This window comes from Aedes albopictus, chromosome 3 (genome assembly GCF_035046485.1).
Source record: "Aedes albopictus strain Foshan chromosome 3, AalbF5, whole genome shotgun sequence".
Classification (NCBI taxonomy): domain Eukaryota; kingdom Metazoa; phylum Arthropoda; class Insecta; order Diptera; family Culicidae; genus Aedes; species Aedes albopictus.
Genome location: NC_085138.1, coordinates 303589956 through 303611844, shown reverse-complemented (window position 1 = coordinate 303611844; position 21889 = coordinate 303589956). Strand labels below are relative to the sequence as shown.

The following is a 21889-nucleotide window of genomic DNA, read 5'->3' as shown; positions in this document are numbered from 1 at the left end:
CCCCCTCGAAGGGGTGAGAATGGGTCAATTTTCATATACTTGTAGTTTTAAGGAAGATTGACGAACTCCAAATCTTTTTTCACCATTTGTGCATGCATTACCGGAGATCATATTCCAGTGATCAAAGGGATTTTTCATACAAAGAAGCAAAAGTTTTTGAACAATTAATGTAGAAGTATGCATTTTTGACCCATTCTCAACCCCAACAGCGGTACCCATAAACATTTAACACTATAAAAAACAGCCTTTCTTGAAAATGGTTTCATAAATCCGAAACCGAAAATGTAAATGCAAATCCTTTTTTTGTCGTTTTCTGTGGACAGCTCAGGAAGAAAGAGATCATAAACCATGTTGCGTTTCGAAAACTACCTTATGGGGTAGCTTTTTTTAGATTTCCCCAACAGATGTTATACTAGGTAGATAAAACGTGTTCAAGATAACAATATTTGTCCTATTGGAAAAGTTACACATATACCATACAGGCAGAAAGTCGGAGCGATAGGAACGTGCCTTCTCGTATAGCATCCCATTCAGTAGGGATCGGGACGGCACCGGATCGAGACTTCATTCAAACAGAGCGACAGAGTTTTTTATGTTACTGTGCGAGCGAGTCTACTGGGAAGAGCACATCAACCATAGAGAGGTAATTGAGATAGGAGTTTTTTTCTTGCATTTTTAGGATGTATCTGATGGATCGTTTTGCTCGTGTTTACTATCGGTGTGTGGTTTGGGGGGTGGGGTGTTCGATGTGGAGTTCGAATGATTCTAGAGTGGATTTTTGATGATGTAAAAAGGTTTTTTTGCTGGAATTTTTTAAAATTGCACAGAAGATGCGTGGTAACATGGTGAAATAGCGACTTGGAGCTCACTATCACAGTGGAAAGTGTCGAACCAAAACATAGCAGAACGTGTGTGAGTGTGTAGGTACTACGGTCCTAGAGGGTGGTTATGTGTATGTTGGGTTGGTTGGGTGGTTCTATGTGTGGGCCCATCCACATCGGCGACGAATGTTTTGTGGTTACGTTCGGTCACAGTCTGTCGTGGACCTAGTGCGGAGTAGATCTAGAGTGTATGAATCGAATCGGATTGTAGTGAAAAAATCGAAGTGAATTCTATTTTGATTGTTTGGAGAAACATATTTGGCACTCGGTCTAAGGTATTGTGCAAATTTTGTATATTAATTTGCTGGAAAAGTGGCTTGATAGAGAGAGATTGGGTTTAGAGAGGAATATTCTAGGGAAGACCACTAGTGCGATCGGCAAGTCAAGATGGCGAACGTTTATTAGGCACCATTACTAGTGTCGTCCAATTTTGAGAAATTGATGGCGCCGAAAAATATTGTTTCTGGATTAACCTTGTGTAGAAAATCAGTGGAAATCCAAAAAGAAGATGTTTGATTTATGTTGTAATTCTTGTTATGAAACGTGCCATTATTTGATTTTACTGTACATAATTTAGATACCGAACACGTCTACCTCTGATTTGAATATGTATTATTTATGTTGAATTGTTTTGAAAGTGAAATTAAGCAAAACTAATTAGATCATAAATTGTGCTTCATCAAAGTGATTTCATACATTAACAGTTTGAGTGTTTAAAGCATAGATTTTATGTTTGAACTACGTATTACCAATAAAAATAGAAACAGTTTTAAATTTGGGTATCTCAAATCATAAACATCCACTGTTGATGTTTTGATATCTCAAGTGATCTACGAATCCATGAATGATTTCATTCCGGGAGGTAATGTGCTCGACGCTCGCTTCATCGATACATTTTATTGCTGATGCAGACTTTTCTGCTCGTTTTCGCTTCCAGGAATGTAAACATCGGCAGTTTTAGTGAGTAGCAACTAGATGTTGAACGCAGCCGGGCAAATGAAACCGCCTGCAATAAATGCTGAGCTTGAAACAATTATGCTCGAAGCAACGCGAAGAGCGTTGTGTTAGTTGCACTGTACTGCAGGGTAAATTCATACGACACACATTTGGATTACTGCAGCCAGAAGTGGATGGGACAAGTTAGGTATAAGAAGAAACTCGTCGAAGCGTGGTATCATGTTTCCATTGCAACTCAGTTGACGACAAGCGGTGCCGAACCAGCACATGGATGAGAAAATCAACATAGTTTTAGTAGAATACACCAACATTATTACCACGTTTTCGAATTCCATAGGCGGTGTCGTCTATTTGCTATACAGGTCGGACTCGATTATCCGGGGGTTCAATTAACCGGGGGCTCGATTATCCGGGGCTCGATTATCCGGGAAAAACGGCTCGATTATCCGGGGAAAAGTTTGTTTTTGCTTTGTTTACTAATTTTTAGATTACAATATGTCAAAAAATGTGATAAACATCAAATACAACACCTTTAAGTAGGGTTTAGCCTGTTTGGAAATTGTTTTTATTTTTTCATATTTTTCAGCTAAAATTTCGTTTTCAAAAAACATGTTTTCAATAATACCAGACGTTGAGTTTAAGCACTACAACGTTATGTATGCTAGCTTCTATGTTTAACGAACAGTTTTTGTTTGGAAAACATCAAAAATAAAAGAAAAGAAGCATGGCTCGATTATCCGGGTGATTCGATTATCCGGGGTGAAATAATTTTGGAGTCACCCGGATAATCGAGTCCGACCTGTAGTACAAATGATTACAATTTCGTGATGTTTGGCAAAATTTTCCAAAATGTTACTTCTTCTTCATAACTTTGTGCAGTACACTCCTACCAAAGCATGGCCGAACTGTATACACGTCCACTCTCACACATGTAGGTCTGCCGAATGGAGGTCTCTTCCAGCGTTTCAAAATCCTTGAAATTTGTCATAAAAATTTCTCACAGAAGGCAGTTTCCAATCATATCAGCATGACGCTTTCGAATGGATTCGGGTGGTGGCAGCATAAGAGCATGGAAAATGGGTTCGATTGTATTCCAGGACCAAGTGTTTACGCTGGCGATCGTTCAGTTTTATGCGCAAAGCCATAAAAGCCAAATGGCGATGATAAGTTATAGTTGACATATGGAGAACATGAACTGTTCAATTGTTTGCTACAGAGCCCAGAGTTTGTTGGGAAGTTGCCTTTTCCAAAGTCTTTGACTCCTTTCAGTAGATTCTTATTACGGAGCATACTAGATTAGTTGGCGAATTTGTAACTTTTTTAAGAATATAGGCTTCGGTATATAGAACATCGTTTGCTCAAAACAGAAATTTTTGAAACGAAAATCCATTTGATTTTCTTTGATTGGAATATTTGGTACAGTGTGTTTATTTTAATAGTATTGGGCCATTGTTTTTTTTTTTGGCAAAAACGCTGCTTGAAAATGTTCTACTGACGATAATCTAACCAATTATTCAATCACTAGTATGAGCAGAAGTGCACAACCACGCGTCTCCATTCAACCATTCAACTCAAAGAGGCATAATATAATTTTTTTACAACCAATTCAAGCTCATTGTCGGCAGATGATACGATTACTTTGGGAGTTAACCATTCACAGATGTCAAAGCTTCCTCTCGGAATTCCTGCCAAAGATTTCGTCTGAGAATTCCTTCAGGTTGTTTGTCAAAGCTTCTTCTCGTGATGTTTCTGGGAGTTTTTCAAAAGATAGAGTTCCTCACGATTTTTTTTTTCAAGGGAATGCTTTATTCTAGATTTTCTGCAGTTGTTCCTTTTACGATTTTGGCGGGGAAGCTTTTTCCTTCAAGATTTCATTGTTGGTGGATTGTGAAAATGATCCTTCCACAGATTCCTTCCACAGATTCCTTCCACAGATTCCTTCTACGATTATTTCTGGGATTAATCAAAGAATAATTTAACGAATTAAAAAAAAAATCTCCAGAGATTTTTGCAGGAAGTCTCCTGAAGATTTCTCAAAGTCCTCCAGAAATGTCATAATAAAAAAAAATGGCAGTGGAACTCAGGACATGTTTCTGATATATGTTTGAGAAATTATACTCTTATGAATTCTGGAGGTATGTACAAAGTATAGATAAAATGATCGGGACAGGCAACATTTTCAATTTTCAAAAAATGTCCAATTAGCTGTAACTTTTCAAAAGATGCATCAAATATTCTCAAATTTTCACTGTAACTTGATCAACTTGTTGTGTATCAGTGGACAACATTTGGAAAAAATCGAGCTATTCTGCATAAAGTTATAAGCATTTTAGAAAAAGGTATAATTATCCGATAGCCAACTTTGAGCTGTTATATCTCCGGATTCAATGAACCGAATGCAATGAAATTTTGTCCATTTATGATATATAATGAGCTCTGAAAAACGTTTGACTCAACTTGAAATTAGCAACAAGGGAAAAAGTTATAGCGATTTCATTATTTTATGATTTTTTAGTAAATTGGTCTATTTTTGATATGCATCCCATTACTTTTTCAATGGATTGCCACCTTTGTTGTTACTTTCTTTCAAAGCATATCTGTACTCAATACAATCAGAGGGAATTTAAGCAAACTATAATTAGCATCTTGAATTTTGAAACGATGTTGAAATTTAAGAAAATTTGGTGTTTTATTAGAAAAATAATGTAATCGTTATAATTTTCTTCCGTGTTAAGAATTTTTTGTTAAATCAAAAGTTTTTCAAAGCCATTATATAAGTCATAAATGGTCAAAATTTCATTGCATTCGGATCATTGAATCCGGAGATATAACAGCCCAAAGATGGCTATCGGATAATTATACCTTTTTATTAGAATCTTTATTACTTCGTGCAGAATAGTCCGATCTTTTCCAAATTTTGTACACTGATTCACAAATAGTTGATCAACCTACAATGAAAATTTAAGAATATTTTCATGCTCTTTTCAAAAAGTTACAGCTTTTTGAAATTTTTTTGAGAAGGGAAAATTTTGCCTGTCCCGATCATTTTGCCTGTCCCCTGTATGTCTTACTCAACTCAAAAAAAATGGGAGTAATGCATATGACAGTACCATTACCCGCATCGATGCTTTCAAAAATGACGCACTTCCTGAAATGTTCAATCAACGCGATTTCGATATCTTAACAGGACAGAAGGATATGTTTTCTTCATTCCGGAAGGCCTCCATGAGTTTCTTCTGAGATTCCTCCAGAAGCTTCATATGGGATACTTTTAAGAAATCAAGCAATTTTTCTATGCGAACACTTGGAACTTCTCCAGAACTGGTTTAGTGGTTTCCTGAAGAACTTTTTGCTAGAATTCTTTTAGGGTATCTCGTACTATTTCGCTATTAGATGAAAATTTCTCAAAGAAGAGTTTCTGAACGCTGTGATTTTTTCAAGAGTTTCTTCTTGAATGCATCAAGATGCTCTTTTTTAAATTTCTTCTGAATTTTCTCCGGGGATTCCTTCAGGAATTCCACCAGGAATTGGAATTCAAAGATAATCATTCTAGGTTTCAACAAAGACATCCTATTGAAGTTTCTCTTCTAGTTTCTTTGAGATTCACCAAAATATTTTTTATACATATGATACATGCAGGACTTTCTACGATTTTTTTTTTTAAATTTTCTACGAGAATTCTTCCCAGATTTTTTTTTAAATCTCTTCAGAATTCCTTCTAGATTCTTGTATTCCTTCTGGAGGTTTTCCAGAGTTTTTCTCTGGGATTCCTTAAAAAATGAAGTTCTCCAGGATTGCTTACTGCGTTTTCTCCACGAGATCTTCAGGGAGTCCTCCAGGAATTTATTCTGCAAATCATTCAGCAGTTCCTTCAGAAAATTCTCCAGATGTGTCTTCTGGGAGCCCTCCTGATGTTCTTAAAAAAAAAAGACGCGGACACCGTCTTCAGCCAGAGGCTGCACAGACTGAACGAAACTTAACACCAGACAAGGGACACACGGAGCATGCACTAGTGGATACGGAGAAGAAACTATTCTCACGAAAAGTTTCATCTCCCGGAGCGGGAATAGAACCCTCACCCCATAGCATGGTGCGATTACTTAGAAGTACGGCTACGAGGCTCCACAAGGAAATCTTCCAGGAGATATTTCAAAAAATCCTTCGGAAGTTGCCTTTGAAAGTTCCCTTGAAGTTCCATGTAGAAAACCTTCAGGATCAGTTCCTTTAGGAGTTTCTTCTGGAAACCCCTCAGGAGTTCCTGGATCCTAGATTAAACTTCTCTTCCCGAAAGGAAATCCTTACAGATTAAAATTCTGTATTTCCGTATGAAGAAATTCTCAGAAAAAATCCGTTAAGGAGTCTGGAGGAATCCACCGAAGGCAAAAAAAGTAGAATCCCTAGCAGTAGTTATTAAGCCATTCAATATAGAATTTTGGGAGTAAACACGGATAAAAATTCTGATTCTTCACTTGGAATTGCTGAAGGCATACCTTGAAGGAATACCAATGATGATACTGTAACACAAAAAGAAAATGAAATAAAAAAAAATGACTCGATTATCTAGGGCGATTTTTTTCAAGTTCCGGATAATCGAGTCCGAGTTTCGATCTTGTTATGTGCACACACTCAAATTCGAATATCGAGTACAGTAAATTATCGACGAAAATAGAACAGCTGAACACAGTAAAAATGTTTGGTTTACCTTTTGCTCACGTTTTTTTTTTACTGTTGGTGTACTGAGCCACTGTAAAATCTACACTAAATTTACACATTTTACAGAGACTATTGGTATCGAACGATTTCTAAGTTGTTTTAAATAAATATGCCATTGCTGACTGATTACCTAGTCAGTCATTTTGTGGTCATTGGCACACGGTTATCGAGCAGCTGACTGTGACTGTGCAGTAGGCTACGACTTATTTTGGAAAAGTTGTTGAAACTTGGAATTCGTATGCTCTTCTGAATCCAAATGACATAAAAAGAAAACCTCTTAGGATGAGCCAAAAAGATTGAGATTTAAGGGTGGCGCAAACGAATTTTCGAATAATTAAATGAAATGAATAAATAAATAAATAAATAAAATGTTATGATACTTAAACTGAAAGTTCCTGTTTATTATAATAAACAGGAACTTTCAGTTTAAGTATCATAACATTTTCAATTTTCAAACAATTTTCAAATTTTTTATATGAATCTCTCTCAAACTGATTTTTAAATAAACTTGTAGATCAATAACACAGCGCAACATTTTTTTGTCTCAAGAGCAAACTTATGTGTCTCCGAAGGATTTTTGGCCGCTGAATCCAAATCCGGGCTCAGATTTGCTCCAATACAATTGTGACGTAACGTGAGCTTTACCTCAATTTATAGGGCAAAATATGCGATTTTGGGCTTTTTTGACTGCAAACCATTAAGCATGGAAATATTCTTTTAAGCAATCAAAAGGTTAATTGGTCAATAACCATCTTAATGAACGACTCATGCAAAATATTTCGTTTTACCCAATCAAATTTGATAGATTTAAGCATTTTATGTTAGTATGAAAACCTGCATGCAGCTTTTGGAGGGTGACTTGTATGGGAAATATCGTACCTAACATAAATCACTTAAAACTATCAAATTCGATTTGGTAATACGAAATGTTTTGCATGAGTCGTTAATTTAGATGTTAATTTACCAATTAACCTTTTGATTGCATAAAAAAATATTTCCGTGCTTAATAACTTGCAGTCAAAAAAGCCCAAAATCGCATATTTTGCCCTATAAATTGAGGTATAGCTCAAAATTGTGACGTGTTGGAGCAAATCTGAGCCCGGATTCGGATTCAGCGGCCCAAAATCTGTCAGAGACACATAAGTTTGCTCTTGAGACAGACCAAAACTTAATTTTTGTAACGCTGTGTAATTTTTCCAAAGTCACGCAAAATATGAGTTTTTTAAGCTTTCATCTAGGATTTCATTTATTTTTTCTTCTTTAAACAGGAAAAAAAAACATCAGGGCTCGATAAATTTTTAATCGCTTGATCAATTTCAAACCTTTTAGCGTGCTTTTATAGATATTTTTTTGCCTATATATGTCCAAAACAAACTATTCGTTGATATATTTATTTTTATGATACTTTTCTCCAAAAACTACGAGAACATGCCCTTAAACTAGTTTTTCATGTAAAGTAGAAGCTTAGTACGATTTTTTTTGGCAGTTTTCACTCAAAACTAGAAACAAAGCATCATATTTATGTAGAGATGAACCACCCTAGGACTGAAAATCTCTATGTTAAAGTTATGATAATAATAATCATATTTAGGGACATAGGATTTTTTTTTCTCATTCTTTTTCTTGCATTTAGAACATGAACTTATTGTTTAATTTATAATACTCCAAGTATTGAAATTCTAGGCTTCAATGTGATTACTTAGAATACATTTCTCACTTGAAGCCAAAAAAATGCAGAAAAACAATTAAAATTTTGCTAAAATTTTCCTTTTTCTTGTAATTTACGTGTAATTTACGTGTTTTTGATCGGTTATTAAATATCCATATATTGAAACCATTTTTTGCAGGTACAGTTCACTCACAACATACTTAGACCATAAAAATATCTAAAAAAAACACGCTAAACATTTGAATTTGGTCAAGCTTTCAAAAAGTTAAGAGGGCTCCTAAAGTTATTTTCTTTTGTAAAAAAAGAAAAAAAAAATGAAAAATTTCAATTTAAAAAACTTATATTTTGCGTGACTTTAGATAAAAATAATGTTCTACTAGTTTATTCGGAAATAAATTTGAGAAAAATTCATAAAGATAGATTGCAAATCGATTGTAAATTGAAAAAGTTATGCTACTTAAATTGAAATTCATCTTCGAGGCGATTGCGGTACCTCTAAGTCTCAACATTTTGGCTCAAACTTAGCGATTTCTCTTTTCATTTCATTTAAATCCAAAAGGCAAGTGAATGAAGATTGCCACACTGTGAACTTCACGATTTGTATAAATACATGACAAATATTTATCTATAGTCCATTTCACGAGCCGATTTTATGAATGAAATTTTGACAGGGAATAGCGTCCCAACCCGTGAAGATCAATATCATCATCAACATTGTTGTCACTTCGTAAAATGGCTCATAAAATGCGAATAAACAAATGACCTTTCGGTCTAATGACCTTCGGCCTAATGACCCAGCATCGCTACAATAGTAGACATAGCTTAGTTTGAAAAATAATGACTCATGAAAGAAGCATTGAAATTGCATTTTTTTGTAAAACAGGAGCAAATAAAAATAAAAAAATCTGAAAACTGTGGAATAGGCACAACGTTTTTTTAAGGTAGAAATAACCTAAAAATTGAAAGCAGAATTTTATTAGTACTTGTTTAGATACAGTTTGTATTTTAATGGACAATGCACAATGGTCCGAATCCACGTATTAGCAGGAAAAAATCCCTATCTCTGACATCGTTAATTTTAGGCGTTTGGTGTCTTCAGAGAAGTTGTTTGCTGTATGTTTTCCAAAAATATTTGATTAGGGTGGTCCTCGCCTTAACTCAAATCTATAATAGAACTTTTTAATTTTAAGTGATACGTGATCGAGTTTTTCAGCAAAGTTTAAACAATACGACAATAAATGTACCCAGCCAACACGAAGTCGCATATGATGTAGAATATGATGCTAAAGTGGAGGTCATATACGTACATGCTTCCATTTAACCGCGTGTAAAGTGTACGCATATCGCCTCCACATTAGCATCCTATTCAACATCATATGCGATCGTGTGTTGGCTGGGTAGGTGGAGAATATTGGCACTCTCTACTGAATGTCCAAGATTTAAAAGTGAAAACGATAATGAAGATTATATTAAAAAAATCTAAAAAAAACAAAAATTGCAATTATCTTCTTGCGAAAGCTCACGAAGGAATGGAAGTTCTACAGTGCTACTTTAGCAACCATTATTTTCAAGAAACTGTACCGATGTTTAAAATAGGAACTAAACATCCTTGCAATAGTTTCCCCAAATGATGCTCAAATTATCCTGATGTGATCAGGTCGTAGGTTTATTTAAACAAATCAAACATTAGAAATATAAAAAATAAGAATTTTGCTATAGGTTGGTCCTAGATATTCATGGGTTTCCGAGAGAAATAAACAAGAACATTCAGCAGGCTTTTAACGACTCTTTATTTCACAGAGTTTAGGATTCCGTGGATTATTAATTTGGGATTTTCTCTAGCATTCAAGAAAAAAAAATGACAAAAAATTGAAAACAAAACTGAATTGAGAAAAAAATGTAAATAAGTTATTGAGAAAGTTCAAAATTTCACATGCACTAAAGTAAACTCATGCATATCACGTATAACATAACTTGCCAGTAGACAGTTTGATGTTTGAAGTTCCTATGATAAAAATCAAACCATGTTTCTTGCTTTTTTTTATTGTGCAACAATTGCATTCTAGAATTACAATTTTGTGAGGAGCACATTTCAGGACCCCTTGCATCCCCCTAAATCCAACCTTGCTTATAACCCTCCATGACAGAAAAAGATAACTGACCTTTACCTGATTTTTCACTGGCAGTCGCAAGAAACGCTATGATTTTCATATAAATATCCAATGGATTGATGTAAACTATATCTGAGGGCCCATTTGGCCCAGTATGATCGTTTCAGTCATTCTAGCGGAAATATCTCTTGCGAAATAAACATATTGACTGGATATCCTAGAAACACCACAAATAAATTTTGCCAAGCTGAAGGTGTCAGCAAACAGTTGACTGAACTTCAGTAAAATTAAGTGATTCGTTCAGGAAACTCTGCTGGTCATCAGAAACGTATTGCTGTAATTCAGCAAATGTTATCGAAAGTTCAGTCAAAAGTTTTGCTTAACCCTTCAGTTCAGCTCGGCGAAAATCAACAAAATATTGCTGAAAGCGTTTGGTTTACGGTCTTGTGACAAACGTCCAAAAGACAGTTTGCAGAATGGTAAATGTGGGAATTGATACCTATTCAGATTAGTATAGAAATCTAGTGCGGAACAACGGATAACTACCAAGCGTCTCCATTGTTTGCTGTGTCAAAGAAACTCAAAATTATTGTAAATCTTTTCAATAGGAAGCAATCAGTGAAGTACTAGATTGAAAGTAGTGAGCTGGATTTTTGTATGGTGAGATGATCAATACTCCGTTTCTGCAATGAAATGGTGCAAACAGCGTGGGTTATATGATTTCTTGCCTAATTTGATGCTGCTTGAGCAAAAGTTTGGGTAACTGTGTTGTTGAAGTTGTAAGAAATAAATAATACAACAACACAATTAACCAAACTTTTGCTCAAAGAGCATCAAATTAGGCAAGAAATCATATAACCCACGCTGTTTGCACCATTTCATTGCAGAAACGGAGAATTGATCATCTCACCATACAAAAATCCAGTTCACTACTTTCAATCTAGTACTTCACTGATTGTTTCCTATTAAGCATAACATTGAGAATTGCATAAATTGAGTAACCTCAGGAATGGGTCACTTTCAGTGTAGTACTAGATTTGTAGTAATGAGCTGAATTTTTGTATGGTGAGAAGGTCAATTCTCCGTTTCTGCAATGAAGTGGTGCAAAAAGCGTGGGTATTATGATTCCTTGCCTAATTTGATGCTGTTTGAGCAAAACTTTGGGCAACAGTGTTTTCTCTATTTCTTGCAACATTAACAACATAGTTATTCGAAGTTTTGCTCAAACAGCATCAAATTAGGCAAGAAATCATAATACCCACGCTTTTTGCATCACTTCATTGCAGAAACGGAGAATTGACCTCTTCACCATACTAAAATTTAGCTCATTACTACAAATCTAGTACTTCACCGATCTGCCCTATTGCTCTTGATCAATTACTTTATTTTCCTATTAATCATCAGCAACGTTTAGTTAGGGTAAGTGTACCAGTTGTGGCTGTAGCGGTTCGCTATTTGGTCATAGATTAATTTTAAGAAGTTTTGTAGCTTTCACCTTGAGAGATTTATTAACAAGAATTTAAATGTATCTTGTTATTAAAACTTTTGAAATGGTGTGACATTTTGAAATATATTGCAAATTACCACTATGACTATAATTGGTACACTCAGCCTGTATGAATTTTATGTTTGATCCTTTTTGGAAACCACGTTAACCGCGGCGTTATCCTTCGTGATGATCATCTAAGGGGTACGATATAACTATTCGCGTTGTCACGTTGTCTTAAAAGTTCTGTATGTGCACTATGTGTTAAATAATCTGGGTAAGTTTTCTCCGAAACAAACGGTAAACACGAGCAAACGATCCATCATTTGTTGAATTGAACGGGGCGATAGAAATTTCATCAACCACTATTCGTTTTAGAACGATCGTATCAAATAATGGCGGATAGACAACAGGGAAATCGCGGAGGACGCGGTGGTGGTCGAGGCCGCGGAGGCGGTGGCCGAGGTGGTGGAGGAGGTTTTAATCAGCGAGGTGGAGGAGGTGGTGGCGGCGGTGGTTACAACCAAGGTCGCGGAGGCTCATCATCCGGTCAAGGCTGGCCGTCCTTGGGGCAACAACAGCCCCAACAACAGTCCCAAGGTTGGAGACAGCAACCGAGAGAACCCCAGCAGCAAAGCCAGGGTTGGGGACAGCAAAGACCGACAGATCAGCCAGCGCCTGTCCATCAATATCAACCGCAACAGCAACCGCAACCACAGCAACAACCCCAACAACAACAACCTCAACAACAGCCACGGCAGCAAGATGAATCCGCAGGGGCTGTACAACGTACAGGAGCAGTCCAGCGTCCTCAGCGCGGTGCTACTGGAAGTGGTGAACCACTTGGTCGTGGAGGCGTACGCAATCAGCGTGTACTGCAGGACATTGTCCGATCGCGGCCACTGGACAGCACCGTTTCGAAACAAGGCAAGACCGGAACGCCCATCATGCTGAAAACGAATTACTTCCGAGTTCAACGGAGGGACGATGAAGCCATTTTCCAGTATCGCGTTGATTTTAATCCTTCGGTCGAAAGTAACAAACTTATGCATTCAATCATGCACAATCTGAAGGGTACCATTGGTGGGTACATTTTTGAAGGTACTCAGCTGTTCACCAGACATAAGTTGCGATCAGATGAAGTTGAAATAACGACCAAAGAGTCTACAACTGGAAAGGATTACATTGTAAAGCTGCGGAAGGTCGGCGTAATCGATGGAACGAACGAGATGGCGTTCGTAATTTTCAATCTGATCAACAGGAAAGCCATGGGTGGTCTGAAGTTGCAGTTGATCGGGCGCAACTATTTTGACCCTGTGGCCAAGGTCGCAATCAGCCAATACGGTATTGAGTTGTACCCGGGATACGTAACGAGCATTCGCCAACACGAACAGGATGTATTGATGTGCGCTGAGATAACTCATCGTGTCATGCGTACGGACACGTGCTACACGATGTTTAAGCAGTGTGCCAACCAGGGCGGAAACTGGAGGGACAACTACAAGCGCATGATCCTGGGAACGGTCGTAATGGCCACCTACGGCAAGAACAATACCTACACGATCGCCGATGTTGAGTTCAACACAAGTCCCGAGAGTGCATTCGACGCAAATGGTGTGAAGATTACGTTCTTGCAGTATTTTAAGGATCGGTACAATATCACCATCCGTGATCCTCGCCAGCCTATGCTGGTGTCTCGCGCCAAGCAGAGAGACATCCGTGCCGGAAAGACGGAACTTATTTATCTTGTTCCGGAGCTTGTTCGCGCTACTGGCCTAACCGACGAAATGCGAAAGAACTTCAAGTAGGTTACAAAACGGGAGATTGATGAGGAAGTTTATTAATTTACTCAATATTTTAGCTTGATGCGCACGCTGGCTGATTATACGCGGTTGACGCCGGATAAGCGTATCCAGCGCTTGGAGAATTTCAATCAACGTTTGCAGCAGTCAAAGGAAAGCTCGGAGATCTTCCAATTCTGGAAAACCGAGCTGGATCGACGTCTGGTAGAGGTTCCAGCCAGAGTTCTTAAACCGGAAGAGATCTTCTTCCACCCGCAGCAGGAAAATTAGTACGTATTGCTTTTAGAGAGGTTCATCTTTCTTCAAAGTTTCCAAATTCTGAAGTTCATTCCACTGTCTTGATTGGCATCATGCATGTTCCTGAAATCGCTCCCGGGAAACCCCTGGAATCGCCCCGATAAGGATTCCTCGTGGGAGTGGTTAGGGAATTGCCCCAGGGTTTTTACAGAGATTCTTTCGGAGATAGGTGCTGAAATTGTCTAATTCTTGGATAAATGTCCCGAAAACTCCAGAGTTCCTCAACAGTCACCTTTAGGGTTTACCACAGGAAATGCTTAAGGATTCATCCACCAGGATTTATTCCAGGAATTACTCTAGAGACCTCCAGGCATCCTCCAACAATCCTATCAGAGAATTTTCAAGGTATTCTCCGGGAATTTCTTCAGCGATTCCCCAAAGGAGGTTTCCAGGGTTATTTCCAAGGAGTCCATCAAGGATTTCTCCAACGATTCCTCCAGGGTATCTTCCAGTTGTCCAGATAATTCTCCAGAGATCACTTTAGGGATTCGAGGGATCATTCCAGAAATTTCTCTAGGGAATCCTCCACGGATTCCTCCAGGGAATCCTCCATGGATTCCTCCAGGGAATCCTCCACGGATTCCTCCAGGGAAACCTCCACGGATTCCTCCAGGGAATCCTCCACGGATTCCTCCAGAGAATCCTCCACGGATTTCTACAGGGAATCCTCCACGGATTCCTCCAGAGAATTCTCCACGGATTCCTCCAGGGAATCCTCCACGGGTTCCTCCAGGGAATCCTCCACGGATTCCTCCAGGGAATCCTCCACGGATTCCTCCAGGGAATCCTCCACGGATTCCTCCAGGGAATCCTCCACGGATTCCTCCAGGGAATCCTCCACGGATTCCTCCAGGGAATCCTCCACGGATTCCTCCAGGGAATCCTCCACGGATTCCTCCAGGGAATCCTCCACGGATTCCTCCAGGGAATCCTCCACGGATTCCTCCAGGGAATCCTCCACGGATTCCTCCAGGGAATCCTCCACGGATTCCTCCAGGGAATCCTCCACGGATTCCTCCAGGGAATCCTCCACGGATTCCTCCAGGGAATCCTCCACGGATTCCTCCAGGGAATCCTCCACGGATTCCTCCAGGGAATCCTCCACGGATTCCTCCAGGGAATCCTCCACGGATTCCTCCAGGGAATCCTCCACGGATTCCTCCAGGGAATCCTCCACGGATTCCTCCAGGGAATCCTCCACGGATTCCTCCAGGGAATCCTCCACGGATTCCTCCAGGGAATCCTCCACGGATTCCTCCAGGGAATCCTCCACGGATTCCTCCAGGGAATCCTCCACGGATTCCTCCAGGGAATCCTCCACGGATTCCTCCAGGGAATCCTCCACGGATTCCTCCAGGGAATCCTCCACGGATTCCTCCAGGGAATCCTCCACGGATTCCTCCAGGGAATCCTCCACGGATTCCTCCAGGGATTCCTCCACGGATTCCTCCAGGGAATCCTCCACGGATTCCTCCAGGGAATCCTCCACGGATTCCTCCAGGGAATCCTCCACGGATTCCTCCAGGGAATCCTCCACGGATTCCTCCAGGGAATCCTCCACGGATTCCTCCAGGGAATCCTCCACGGATTCCTCCAGGGAATCCTCCACGGATTCCTCCAGGGAATCCTCCACGGATTCCTCCAGGGAATCCTCCACGGATTCCTCCAGGGAATCCTCCACGGATTCCTCCAGGGAATCCTCCACGGATTCCTCCAGGGAATCCTCCACGGATTCCTCCAGGGAATCCTCCACGGATTCCTCCAGGGAATCCTCCACGGATTCCTCCAGGGAATCCTCCACGGATTCCTCCAGGGAATCCTCCACGGATTCCTCCAGGGAATCCTCCACGGATTCCTCCAGGGAATCCTCCACGGATTCCTCCAGGGAATCCTCCACGGATTCCTCCAGGGAATCCTCCACGGATTCCTCCAGGGAATCCTCCACGGATTCCTCCAGGGAATCCTCCACGGATTCCTCCAGGGAATCCTCCACGGATTCCTCCAGGGAATCCTCCACGGATTCCTCCAGGGAATCCTCCACGGATTCCTCCAGGGAATCCTCCACGGATTCCTCCAGGGAATCCTCCACGGATTCCTCCAGGGAATCCTCCACGGATTCCTCCAGGGAATCCTCCACGGATTCCTCCAGGGAATCCTCCACGGACTCCTCCAGGGAATCCTCCACGGATTCCTCCAGGGAATCCTCCACGGATTCCTCCAGGGAATCCTCCACGGGTTCCTCCAGGGAATCCTCCACGGATTCCTCCAGGGAATCCTCCACGGATTCCTCCAGGGAATCCTCCACGGATTTCTCTAGGGAATCCTCCACGGATTCCTCCAGGGAATCCTCCACGAATTCCTCCAGGGAATCCTCCACGGATTCCTCCAGGGAATCCTCCACGGATTCCTCCAGGGAATCCTCCACGGATTTCTCCAAGGAATCCTCCACGGATTTCTCTAGGGAATCCTCCACGGATTCCTCCAGGGAATCCTCCACGAATTCCTCCAGGGAATCCTCCAGGAATTCCTTCAAGGAATTCTCCAGGGATTCCTCCAGGGATTCCTCCAGGTATTCCTCCAGGGATTCCTCCAAGGGATTAGTTCAAGGAATCTTTCAGGGATTCCTTCAGGGTAACCTACAGGGTGTCCTCCAGGAATTCCTCCAGGAAATCCTCTAAGGATTCCTCCAGGGATCTGCAGAGATTTCTCCAGGTATACCTCCATAAATTTCTTCAGGGAATCCTTCAGAAGTTCTTCCGGGAAATCTTCCCGATTTTTCCAGGAATTGCTTCAGGGATTCATACTAGGAATGTTTCAGGGAATCTTCCAGGAGATTTTTCAGGTATGCCAATCATTTTCTTAGTACGGACTTCAGAATCTTGTAACTGATTAAGGAAGGTTGAATCGTTCTCTTACTTTGATCTTAGAAACATAAATTGAAACGCATATTTTCTCTATAGCAAAGTGACAGCCGGCGACATGGCGGATTGGCAGATGGCATTCCGGAACAATCCAATGTACCTCTCCGTTCCACTGGTCAACTGGTACGTTATCGTACCGGCCGGATCGGAGAAGCTCATGGTTGATTTCATGCAATGTCTGAAGCAGGCATCCAGGGGTATGCGCTTCCAAGTGGAGGACCCCAACCGTGTAACCATCCAGAACGACTCCCCGGCGGTGTACGTGGAGAGTCTGAACCAAGTCGTCCAACGTGATCCTCAGTTGATCATGTGCTTGGTGAGCAACGATAAGGCTGATCGCTACGCTGCCATCAAGAAGAAGAGCTGCGTGGATAGAGCGGTGCCGACGCAAGTCATCAAGGCCAGAACCATAACGCCCAAGGGTGGAAATGTGCGAACATTGATGTCGGTGGCCACGAAGGTTGCCATCCAGCTGAACTGCAAACTGGGCGGAATACCCTGGGTACTGAGGAACCCTCTGTCGTCAGTGATGGTAATCGGGTTCGACGTGTGCCACGATACACGCGACAAGTCCAAGTCGTTCGGAGCGATGGTTGCGTCAATGTATGGCGGCGGTTGCAAACATCCGAAGTACTTTTCGACCGTTAATCACCATTCGAGTGGAGAGGAACTCTCGAATTTCATGGCCCAGAACGTAATCAAAGCTTTGCATTCATATCGGAGTGATTTCGGCAATACATTTCCCCAGCGCATCATCGTCTACCGGGATGGCGTTGGCGAAGGTCAACTACAGTACGTGTACCAGCACGAAGTCTCAGCCATGAAGGAGAAATTGAATGTTGCCTTCAAGGACCAGCCGAACTCGTCTCGGTTGACGTTCTGCGTGGTAAGCAAGCGAATCAATACGCGCCTGTTCCAAGGTGGACAGAACCCGCTGCCTGGAACAATCGTTGACGATATCATCACGCTGCCCGAGAGGTAAGTTTTTCGAGAAATCACAAAACAGTTCAAATCTTGCTCAGTACGCCAAAAGCATCTTCTTTAAGTCACCAGAAATTCGTTCAAGAAGATTCTTTATTGTGACCCAAGTAGCCAAACGTTTCCTTTCCCGTGACAAAATACACTTTCGAGTTACAGAAGCTTGAAATTATGCTCCGAATGACACATTTTTGCTGCTTATGCTCACGAGCTTCATCAGGCTATCTGAAGACTTCCTTAGAACATCACGCTTGAAAGCTGTATATAAGCCTTGCAGGAAGTTCTATGCGAAGTTCAGTATGAGCCTTTCAAGCAACTAGAAAGTTGCTCAAGATGCTACTCGGAACTTTATTCAGCTTGAAGTATCTTGAAAACACTTTGGGCAGTCGGAAGAGGATGAAGTATAATCTTCGTAACATGATCTGAAATTTACGCAACTTCAAAGTGTATTTCGTCATGATAAGCGAAACTATTGGTTACTTGAGTAGAGCCTAAGGCGTCAGATATGTGTTTGTAATTTATTAAACAATAATATTATTTTTCAGAAACGACTTCTTCCTGGTTTCCCAAAGCGTGCGCCAGGGAACCGTCTCGCCGACCAGCTACAACATTCTACGGGACGAGTCCGGTTTGAACGCGGATCAGCTTCAGCTGTACACCTACAAGCAGACCCATCTCTACTACAACTGGTCTGGCACCGTGGGAGTTCCGGCCGTCTGCCAGTATGCCCACAAGTTGGCCTTCCTGGCCGGACAACACCTGCACCAGTCGCCGACCACTTTGCTCGAGAAGAAGTTATACTATTTGTAAAAGATGTGGAGATTTTTTTTTTTTGATAAGAGACAAATACAAACAAAATCGTATTGTAAGAGACTAAAGTGCTGAATGGAATTGACGGATTCCTTCCGCGTTTGGTATTTGAGAATTTATCTTTTCTTATTAAGTGTACACATTCGAGAAATTCGGTTGCTGTTTCATTAGAGAACCAGTTAAGGACGACTTTATGAGATCTCCGTAGACGCTTTTAACTCATAATAAAAACAATGCTGCTTCTTCAAAGTCGGGTCTGCATAAAACTTCCTCTGGATAAACATTTCGACGAATTTAACCTTATACTGATGTATAACAATGTGACACTGCGACAAAAAAAATTATCGAAAAAAATCAGTATCGCAATTGTTTCTAAGATTCCCGAGAAATACCAATTTTTTTGAGACTTTTCACTCAAAATTTATATGGTGAAATTGCCCTCGATAGAACATTTCGCTCTTAGCACCAAATGAAAGAATGGACCCTTAGTTTTCATTTGGTGGGTGATTTCTTACTCTTCGTCTTCTTTACGGATCGACGTTTGCATTGGAACTGGGCCTGTCAACTTCGTGTTTTTGAGCACTTCCACAGTTATTAATTGAAGGGCATTCTTTGCCTGCCGTTGCATGAATTTATGCATTGTGTGGCAAGTCATTGATACACAATGCCCAGGGAATCAAGACTGGAACGGGAATCGAACCCGCCGTCTCCGGATTGGCAATCCATAGCCTTAACCACTAGGCTAACTGGAGACCCCGGGTGGGTAAGTGACTTAGCGATACTGATTTTTTTCTAATAATATTGAGTTAGCAGCCCAACAAATGTTAAATATTGTACGTCACTCCATTTGGCATGCCAACATAACTGATACAAGTAAAGCTATTTCATTCTATAAACATTTTTTTATGCGTAATAAAACAATAAGCAAAGGTTTATTTCCATGCTTTAATCCGAATCACTTGGAACATTTTCTGAGATCCATTGGTTAACGCGCATCTATCATTGTGCTAGGGGTGCCTGATTTTGAATTGTACCTCGCTAAAGTTTGAACTCCAATCTGGATATCCCAAGGTATAACATATCTGGCAAACAAAATACGATTGATAAGACGGTTAGTTAGTAAATGAAACAAGTTTAGCAATTTATTAAACCAAGTAGAAGTGTATAGGACCCATATAACCGAAGCGACAAACTGTCGTGCTACGCTTAATTGTCCTATGTTATATAGGATCCCCAATAAACATGGGACAGTTATGCGTCGGGCGGCAGCAAAGGCGCAGGCATGTTGAGAGTGACGGGTTCCATTCTCGGTTGGTTGAGAATTTTTTCGTAATTGAAACATTCTCATCTTTCTTGGGCGTAGATTATTATTATCGTACCTGCCATACGATGCCTGGATAGAAAAGGGTCAACTGCCAAAGAAGCATTCATTTGATAATTGTGGAAGTGCTCATAGAACACTAAAGCAGAGAAACAGGCGATGTCCCAGCTGGGACGTAACGTTCCCCAAAACAGAATGGAATACTTTGCCTAAAACGCAGCATGTGTCCCAGTTGAAATGTTATACCAGACGTAGATGGAAATTATGAGAAAAACAAAAAAAAATGGACCATTCAGGACTAACGCTTGTTCAAGCTCATTATGGCACATGCATGGCCAAATTTCCCATTTGTTTATGTTCTAGGTACTATGCTAGAAACAGAAGAACAAAAATTTAAGTTTTTATTTCATTGAAATGTGTCAACATTAATAGCTGTAGAAACGTTTACTTGTAAAGTTTTCAAAAAATCAATAAAAATAATTACCGTACGAAACTTTAAATGTTTTATTTTGTGTACATAAAAAAATAGTTTGAAAATCTGGAAGAAAATAGCCCGATTTCTCTCTATCTACATAGATAAAAATAATGAGATTTACGCGTCATATAAACTTCATTTTAGTCATGTAAACTTCCAGCATTCACGATTTACATGATATATCAAGCAAATTTGTGGTATATGTCATGTAAATACTCTGAGTCATACTTAATTACATATAGCGGAAGTTTATATGATGTATTATGAAGTTGACATGACTTGACTTATTAGTAATCTCTCATTCTCTGGATCTCTCCTACACAAAATTTACGAATAAGGTTTGTTTTCACTTAGACTTATATATTTTATCAAGTTGGAGCTCGGTGAAACTCCCCAAAAATATCATGGGACCCTTTGAAACGGTTTGGACCTATTTGATATCCCGGAGTCCCAACTGGCACCCTTTTGAAACTTATAGAAACGCTTTGAGATCCCCGGAAACTTTCCCCAAACTCAACTGAAACTCCATTAAGTTTGTTGAAGCTCTTTGAAACCGCCTGAAATTCACTGAAACGCCTGGAAACTCCTCAGAGAACCCTTCTGAGATGACTGTAGGTTTCTCCATTCTGAAGCCCTCTGAAGCCAACCCATGAAGCCCGCTGAAACTTTTCGAAATACTTAAGAAAACATCCCTGAGACCAAACTATTGACTGATACCTCAAACTTTTCATCAATGATATGAATAGTTAATTTGCTTAATTACAAAAAGCCAATAGTACTGAAAAGCTTACATAAAACAGGTTATATTACCAATCTCATCTTAAAATTTGGTTGACCAAACTTCCAGCGTTACTGCCAAAGTTCAGATTTTTTTTTGAATATGTAGCAGCTTGTAGTAGGCTGTGGTGAATAGATCTAGAAGAAGTAGGCTTTGACTAGGACAAATGACATTAGAGGACCATTCTGAAATAATCCATTGAAAAGAATACATCACGTTAAATCATTTCCCCCTACATCATCAGAAGTGGGATTACCATCAAGATGTTTTTACGGAGTCAGAAAACTTCGGATGAGTACCAAGAGGCCGTGCATACTTCTCGATCTGCGGAATCCGTTCTCGGGGATGGAAGTCTCGCTCAACGTAGTAAAGCCGGCGGATCAAGACCAGCGGAAATCATTCTAGAGGATGAAAATCTCGCTCAGGAGAATACAGGAGAAACTCGTGTGGCAGCATCAAAAGGTTTACAATTTTCTTCAAGAGAAGGAACAGATGGTTCCAGAAACACAACAGTGAATCCAGTATCGCTCAATTCCGTTTACTCAAGTCAACAACCCGTTGTTAACCCAGTTGAAACCGCAAGCTCTTCATTTGGACAGTGGGCAAATCTTCCAAACAACTGTTTGCGCCCTGAAGAACTTTCTTCAATGCTGCCGACTTTTTCTGGTCAATATCAAGAGGATGTGAATT

General features: G+C 40.3%; 2 protein-coding genes across 2 annotated transcripts in view; both read left to right on the top strand.

The window, feature by feature from the left end:
- Nucleotides 1–500: 500 nt before the first annotated feature.
- LOC109413120 (protein aubergine) lies at nucleotides 501–20439 on the top strand. The gene is made up of 5 exons (XM_029857212.2): nucleotides 501–643; nucleotides 12196–13621; nucleotides 13679–13888; nucleotides 16877–17815; nucleotides 18361–20439. The coding sequence occupies exons 2-5, from the start codon at nucleotides 12213–12215 to the stop codon at nucleotides 18623–18625; spliced, it is 2823 nt and encodes a 940-aa protein (XP_029713072.2). The 5' UTR covers nucleotides 501–643; nucleotides 12196–12212; the 3' UTR covers nucleotides 18626–20439.
- LOC109418558 (protein aubergine) overlaps nucleotides 792–21889 on the top strand; it is a 47729-nt gene continuing 26631 nt past the window's right edge. The window contains exon 1 of the mRNA XM_062842344.1: nucleotides 792–1156. The gene's annotated coding sequence lies outside the window, so the exon portion shown is untranslated. The remainder of the gene's footprint in view (nucleotides 1157–21889) is intronic.

Coding starts and splice junctions, on each gene's coding strand:
- LOC109413120 (XM_029857212.2), top strand. CDS start 12,213: ATGGCGGATAGACAACAGGGAAATCGCGGAGGACGCGGTGGTGGTCGA. Junction 13,622..13,678: donor GAAATGCGAAAGAACTTCAA/GTAGGTTACAAA, acceptor TCAATATTTTAG/CTTGATGCGCACGCTGGCTG. Junction 13,889..16,876: donor CACCCGCAGCAGGAAAATTA/GTACGTATTGCT, acceptor TTTTCTCTATAG/CAAAGTGACAGCCGGCGACA.